Genomic DNA, 7,905 nt, shown 5'->3' with positions numbered 1-7,905 from the left:
CAGGCAGAGCTTCACTCAAAGCTTCGTGGTGCATTTCAACAGACTTCACTTCAGTGGTAACGTTGACTGGAGCAAAGGTAACCACCATACCGGGTTTCAGAACCCCAGTTTCCACTCTGCCCACAGGGACAGTCCCGATACCACCAATCTTGTAGACGTCCTGGAGAGGGAGGCGCAGGGGCTTGTCAGTCGGGCGGGTTGGTGGCAGGATGCAATCCAGAGCTTCAAGTAGTGTGGTCCCACTGGCATTGCCTTTCTTACGGGTAACCTTCCACCCCTTGAACCAAGGCATATTAGCACTTGGTTCCAGCATATTGTCACCATTCCAACCAGAAATTGGCACAAATGCTACTGTGTCAGGGTTATAGCCAATTTTCTTAATGTAGGTGCTGACTTCCTTAACAATTTCCTCGTATCTCTTCTGGCTGTAGGGTGGCTCAGTAGAATCCATTTTGTTAACACCAACAATGAGTTGTTTCACACCCAGTGTGTAAGCCAGAAGGGCATGCTCACGGGTCTGCCCGTTCTTGGAAATACCCGGGTTTGCCGCCAGAATATAGGTGTCGGTGAAAACCATCGCAGAAACCTAAGCCAAAATGGGAAAGGAGAAGACCCATATCAACATCGTCGTCATTGGACACGTCGATTCTGGCAAGTCCACCACAACTGGTCATCTGATCTACAAATGTGGTGGGATCGACAAGAGAACCATCGAAAAATTCGAGAAGGAAGCTGCTGAGATGGGAAAGGGCTCCTTCAAGTCTGCCTGGGTCTTGGATAAGCTGAAAGCCGAACGGGAACGTGGCATCACCATTGATATTTCCCTGTGGAAATTTAAGACCAGAAAGTACTATGTGACCATCATCGATGCCCCTGGACACAGAGACTTCATTAAAAACATGATTACAGGAACATCACAGGCTGACTGTGCTGTCCTCATCGTTGCTGCTGGTGTGGGTGAATTTGAAGCTGGTATAACCTCTTTTTATATTTCAGAACAAAATGGTTCAAGACACACTTGCAATAATACTCATCAATATAACAAATATTCCATTCCCAAAGGGGTTTATAACCACAAGCACAGAGGTGCAATTTTAAAACCTAGATTACTGGAGAATGTAATTAAAACCGTTAACATCAACCAGTTGGACTTTTTAGCAATGAGGACTGGGAAATAATTACTATAGGAATACACACACACACACACACACACACACACACATACATCACACATATTCTTTAAGCAGGAACTTTTAAGACATGTAAATGCTAGACAATAAAACAAAGGATGAAATACATTAAGAGAGAAGGTCATTCTAATGAAAATGAAATGAGAGATCAAAGAGAACGGAGTGACCTTGCTTTATCTTCAAAGTATTGTTGCAACAGCAAGGTACTGTTAATACACCCGGGAATGGGAAGTTACTGATGAAAGAGAGGTTTGAGTGCATCAACTAGGGATGAATCTTCTGCTTATAATAGAGATTCAAATACCTAAATTAGCAGTATTTGCTAGGTGTGTGTGGGGGGGCACTGAAAGATAAAAAAAATGTACCAGGCATTTAGAGTTTTCTTATTCATAGTATTACAAGCCTATTTTTCCTTTATATTGTGAATAGGCCAGAAATGTAGCAGTGCTTCTGAATTTGGGTAAGCATATAATCCACTGCTCATAAATCTGCCTCCATCTCTTTATAGGGTTAAGTAGCTGGTTCTTGATACTATCTCATTACTGTTGGCATACAAAAGCAACATATGCATTATATTTTAAAATGGTATTCTTTTTATAAAAATAATTTGGATGTTATCTGCTTTAGTCACCAATTTTAGGACAATTAATGTTAAACTCAAAGGGTTAGATAGCTCAGTAATTCAGAAAAACTTTATGTGGATTTGGGAGCTATGGTTTTGCTAGTATTCTAATAACAGATATTTAGACAAGGAATTCAATGTGTTCCAGCATTTAGGACAGATAGAAAGTGAGTACTATAGCTCAAGAACTAACAGAATGTCAAACTCTGGGTTTCATTGAGGATAGAGTGCAAGAAAAGTATATCAGATAGAAGGAAAGACTGTGCAGCTCTGACCGAAGTACAGTAGGCACTATGAACTCATTTTCACCACCCCTTCTTTCTACGGATGACTCCTTCTGTCAAACCTTTTCAGTTGCAAATTCAAAAGCTTGCTTTTGTAAATACTTCAAACCACCAGATGTGCATGCTCTCCATGGCATCTTGTCTCTAAATTCTATGTCAGCTTTACTACTTTGTCAATAGCCTATCAATTTTGTTTAACTTCTACTTTTGAATTATTCTTACATAGATTTTTTTAGTTCTATGTTGTATATCTTGCTTATATAGCTTCATTTCAGCCACTGTAATCTGATGTATTCAAAACCAACCTTCTGGTTTAATACTCACTCCTACTGCTATATGTAACTTTCCATACCCAGAATGTTTTGCTGTCGATTATAAGAACTCTGGATTGGGAGAATAGAAATTAATGTTGGGTCACAGTGTCTGTGATAGTGGGTGTGCCTATGTGCCCTCCTTAAATTCGAATGAACCAAGGAAAGGCAGCTTCTTACAAGAGTCCACCCAATTAGAAAATGGAACCTAATAAAATTCTACTAGACAGAGATTTTTGACTGATTCATTATTAAGTGACAGAGCTACCAACTTTTTACTTTTCTTTTTCTCCTGTAGGATTTAACATGGATGCTTAATTTTGAGGCTTAGTATATGCATTTGGAGAATGATTAAGGTAATACCCAAAGTCGGGAGCTGCAGGGAGATCTTTAATATCACATGGTGTTGTGGTGACGTGTTGGGCTGCAAGCCACAAGGCCAGTGGCTTGAAACAGCCAGCCACTCTCGGGCAGAGAGAGGGCCTTCCTCCTCCAGCAAAGAGCTCCAGCCTCGGGAACTCACAAGGGCAGCTCTAGCCTGTACTATAGGATTGTGAGGAGTTCACCATTGACTCTGTGTGTGTGTGGGGGGGGTGTGTGTGTGTGTGTGTGTGTGTGTGTGTGTGTGTGTAAAGCCACACACACAAATTCACAAAGGCAGTTCTAGCCTGTACTATAGGATTGCGAGGAGTTCACCACTGATTGTGTGTGTGTGTGTGTGTGTGTGTGTGTGTAAAGCCACACGCACAAATTCACAAAGGCAGTTCTAGTCTGTACTATAGGATTGCAAGGGGTCCACCATTGAAGTGTGTGTGTGAGTGTGTGTGTGTGTGTGCAAAGACACACACACATGCTGGGCAGGGAACCATAAGCAACAAGAACCATTTAAGCATGGTGTTAAATTGAAAAATGCTTTAGAATCCAATTTCCTCTGGTCCCATCATCATTTCAACATTTAAACAAGATACTTAACCTTTCTAAGCCTCAACATACTTATCAAAAGAACAGGATATGCTAGAATGTAATTCATAGGGATAAAGGGTGCACTGAGAAGATTTAAAGGACTGAGTAATATGGTCTTAATAAATAATAGCCCTTTAACTATCTAAAAAAGGGATAATTTATGTTGAGTACATTAATAATTCAGAACACAAAGGAAAAATCAGCCATGGCAGTGAAGTGGTTACGTATTGGGCTGGGACCTCCAAAGCATTAGCAGAAACTGAGAAGAAAGACTGGGTTTAGACTTCCCAATACAGTTACAGTATCCTGTACAAATCCCACTGGGGATCGCCGTGCCTCAGCATTGACTCAATGGCAATGCCTTTGGTTTGGTTGAGTGCATTGCCCTGTAGGTTAAGCATTGAACTTCAACCCTCTGGTTAGACATTCAAACCCAAGGGTGCTCTGTATGAGAAGGTGACGCTGCCTATTTGCTCTCTTACAGAAGGTGTTGGCTTGAGTGGGAGAAAAAGGTAGAACAGAACCTATGGTAGTGAGATTTTATGTCAACTTGCACTTGTGGAAGGGTGGAGTCCAACCTGTCAGTCAGGTCACAGCCTGATGATGCTTACTTCTTTTAGGTAGGAACTGTAAGTGTGGACTTCTTTTAGGTAGAAACTGGGGATGTCCTCTTTCTTTTCCCCTTCACCTTCTTCCTCACTGAGACTTCCCTGGGACTCAGTGTCTGCCTCAGAGTCGGTGCTGCCTCAGGTGGGACACCCGACCTTGGAAATGTTGGTGCTCTGCCCTGATTCCACTCATCGTGGATGCACGTGATTCTTCCAGCACTTGTCTGTGATTTTCCTGCTTCCATCGTCTCCCTTTTGCATTATTGGCAGTCAGGTAGAGAGCTCGAAGCGGGTGCCAGCTGGCATCAGACCCATGGACTTGAGTTGAACTGGGCTGGGGTGCTTTCTTGATATTAAGTTACTTCTTGATATAAAGCTCTTCTCATACATAGATGGGTGTCATTGGTTTTGTTTCTCTACCAATTACAGCCCAGCTTCACACAGAACCCAAGCTCATAAGAGTGAGCAGGCTCATTGGTCAGCTAGAGACTGAACAAGTCTATCACACTGTTACCTCTCTGACCTGAAAAGGAGCTCATAGCCTTGTTAGGTGAATCAACCATTTAAGACCAACAGATTAACATTTAGGAAGGACAAAAGTTTAGGAAAGAGGAAGGAATGGAAACAGGAAATACTGGGGAAAGGACACAGGTTACATTGAAGGGATGGAAGTGGATGAGTGGAAACAAAATGCCTATAAATTGTGGAATGTAAAACACATGATTCTCTATGCAAACTTCCATCTAAATTGCAATGAAAAGTTTTTAAAAAGTAGTCTTGGAAAAATGAAGGAGTTGTTCTCTATTGTACTATAAGTTCCCCTTGAATGAGAGTTTACTTTCAAGACTTTCTTCCCAAGTAGCCCTGCTGGCACAGAGACTAGAGCCTCTGCCGCTAACCTACAAGTCCGTAGTGGAGCTCCCCAGCTGCTCGGCCAGAGGCAGACGCAGGTGACACCTAGAAATGACCAGCTTGGAAACTGCCCTGGGTACTTTACTCTGTCCTTTGCACCATAATAATTTGGAATCAACTTTGACAGCGCTGGTTTATTATCTTGTTGGTTTTATCCTTACATAGTCTTAGGTTATTTAAGTCCATGGAAATGAAATGATCAGGAAATAAACTGTAAAGCAAAATTTATATTTTTACTTCATATGTGTATGTAATAATCATTAACTAATATGATAAGAAACAATTAAAGCTGTATTATATAATGATAGGTTTAGATATCCAATTTGAATTACCCTAGCAGCATGTGTGGAAACTGCCTGAGACTATGCCTGAGTTTGGTAACATAGAGTGGGGATGTTTGAAATATATCTGTCGTTCTGATTTCTCATCATATTACAAAGATTTTATGCATAAAATATGCTAGTTTAATGCAAAGAATAAGTAGAGGAATGCATTCTAGTGGCTCTGCTTTGTGAATTTGACTTAGTTAATAACTCATCCTAATTATTAAAAGAAAAACTTTTGTTATGTATGCTGGAGCTATTAACAGATGTGATTACTTAGGAAAGTACCTGGAAAATCTGAAAGTGCCATGCAAATAGGAGAAATGAAGTATACAATGTAGAATAATAGCAATTAAGTTTTGCAGGTGCATATCTTATTGTATCAAATTGATTTTGTACTTTCTGAAGTATCTACTCTGCTAAAATGTTTGACAGGTGTTTCAGCTACAAAGTACAAGTGTTCGTGAACAGATAGGTCTGCACCCTTCCATCATGTAATCAAAACTTGCTGCCATTGAGTCACTGCTGACCCATAGTGACCCTGTGGGTTTGAAAGAATGTAATTGCTTAAGGGAGTAGAGAGCTCAGTCTTTCTTCCACAGAGCTGCTAGTAATTTTGAACTCCTGACCATGCAGATCGCAGCCCAACACATAACCACTAAACCACCAGGACTCCACATCTGTCTATCATGTATAATTAAGATGATCTTATTTCCTTGTATGCTCAGTACCTAATACATTTTTCAGTTGGACTATTTTATTTTGTTTATAAACTAAGTGACTGAAGAAATGAATTAAGGGAGGTGCCATATACAGTAATAAAGCTCTAATTTGTGGTTTTAATTACTTAGAATGGTTTCAACAAGACAGGTGTTAGATACAAATGAGTTCATTCTCAGATCTACATCTTTCAATACTGTATTCCTTCTGTTCTTGTTCATGTTTTTAATTTTTGACATTTCTTAAATAAACCCTCGTTAGCTTACTTTCAAATGAACATTGGACCTTTTAATTGTATTCGTAGGATGATTATGTGACAAAATGGAACTGTTTGTCATTTTTCCTAATTGATATAATTTAAGAAATAACTGGCATTTTGATCGTTTTGTTAAGTACTACTTTTTAAGGTTATGACATTTTTCATTTTCCTTTGTAATAGTCAAGTTCATTTTCATAGTGCCTTTTTGGTTAGATGATAAGCTGTTCTGCTTTAACTGTGGTTGTGACATTTAGCCAATTAGTTCCAATTTCTAGCCACCCTATCTGCACCACAATGAGACATTGCTCAGTTCCAGGCTATCCTCAGAATTACTTTTATGCTTCAGCCCATTGTTGTAGCCCCTGTGTCAATCCATCTCCTTAGAGGTCTTCCTTTGTTCTGACCCTATACTTGTAATACTTGGGAGGAATACTGGGGCATGAGAGAAGCACCTGGGTTTATATGAGCCTGAAAACTTTTCTTAACATACACCCCCTCTCCTGTGGTTGCTGAGTGTGAAGAGGCAGTTCTTCCAACGAGCTTGGTGGCCATGTTCTCTCTGCTCCTTCTCTTGCTAATATCGTTGGGCTTGTAAACAAACGATCACATTCATCCTTAAAGCCTAGTGGATTGTTTTAAATGTAAGCAATGTACATTTTAAAATATACAATTTTGATTTATAGAGAATCTATAGACAGGACTACCACTTTGGCTTTCCAAGGCTATAAATCCTTATAGGAGCAAAAAGTGTCACCTGTGTACCTTGGACAGCTGGTCCAAACTTCCCACCTGTGGTTAGCAGCTGAATGCGTATCCCTCTTCATCACTCAGAGTCCCTCCCAGGATTCTCACTGCCGCTGAGTGAATTCTGACACGTGGTGATCCCGTAGGACAGGGCAGCACTCTCCTTGTAGTTTTTTGAGATGGTAACTCTTCATAAGAGTAAAAAGTAGAGTAGCTGGTGGTTTCAGACTGTTAACCTTGCAATGAGCATATAATGGATTATGCTACAAGCACTCCTGAACAAGCAAGCAGAAGAAAGTCTACTTTGCAGAGTACCCCATACACTTGGGCGCATAAACATTGTTTGGGGGAGGGATTTTTCTCCATTCCTTGGGCATGGTGTTAGTAGAAATCAATAGCAGCAATATTTCTCAGTCTACCAAAGCCATCCTACATATGTGTCAAGGCGTCGGGTGAGAGGGTTAGCAAAAAATAGCCTCCATTTGTGTCCCTCCCCTATGATGCTAGGTGGTGGTATTTAAGGAAAAGTCTTCTAGCTTCACCAGAGTAGTTTCCAGAAGCCAAGAAGAACCGCTGGGTCATATAACTGCACCTCATGCACAGTGCAGGAAAGGGCATGGGCCGGACATTTTCATTTCTTCCCAAGCAGCATCAGTAGTTGGTGTGCAGGTTTTATTCAGAAAGGCATGCTGTTCATGAAGGTATCATGTTGAGTGATAGCTTCTCTCTCCCCATTCATCTCCTGGTTACCTAGAAATCTGCAACAACCTGAGAGTACCTCAAGGTTGAGGAGTGGCATCCACAAGGAATATTTATTTGTATTAGATACCCAAAACTTACAATAAATTAGTCTTTTATCAAGTGAGGCAATCCAAAGTACCATACGGACATGGAAACCAATTTGGGATCCTGGAAGATAACCAGTCATGGACGTGCCATCACATATTTCTCCACCGTTTCATAGAAATT

The 7,905-nt window shown here is 40.6% G+C and overlaps 2 protein-coding genes across 2 annotated transcripts in view; one reads left to right on the top strand and one right to left on the bottom strand.

The window, feature by feature from the left end:
• Positions 1-577, bottom strand: part of LOC101661673 (putative elongation factor 1-alpha-like 3) — a 4,563-nt gene extending 3,986 nt beyond the window's left edge. Inside the window, exon 1 of the mRNA XM_045283846.1 lies at positions 6-577. Within this exon, the coding sequence (XP_045139781.1) occupies positions 6-577 (572 nt within the window). The remainder of the gene's footprint in view (positions 1-5) is intronic.
• Positions 544-1,178, top strand: LOC101661358 (elongation factor 1-alpha 1-like). The gene has a single exon (XM_045283845.1). The coding sequence runs from the start codon at positions 597-599 to the stop codon at positions 1,176-1,178; it is 582 nt and encodes a 193-aa protein (XP_045139780.1). The 5' UTR covers positions 544-596.
• The last annotated feature ends 6,727 nt before the right edge of the window (positions 1,179-7,905 follow it).

Source organism: Echinops telfairi, unplaced genomic scaffold, assembly GCF_000313985.2.
Source record: "Echinops telfairi isolate 266 unplaced genomic scaffold, ASM31398v2 ScPeMD7_7467;HRSCAF=8505_1, whole genome shotgun sequence".
Classification (NCBI taxonomy): Eukaryota; Metazoa; Chordata; class Mammalia; order Afrosoricida; family Tenrecidae; genus Echinops; species Echinops telfairi.
This window is presented reverse-complemented; position numbering and strand designations above follow the sequence as displayed.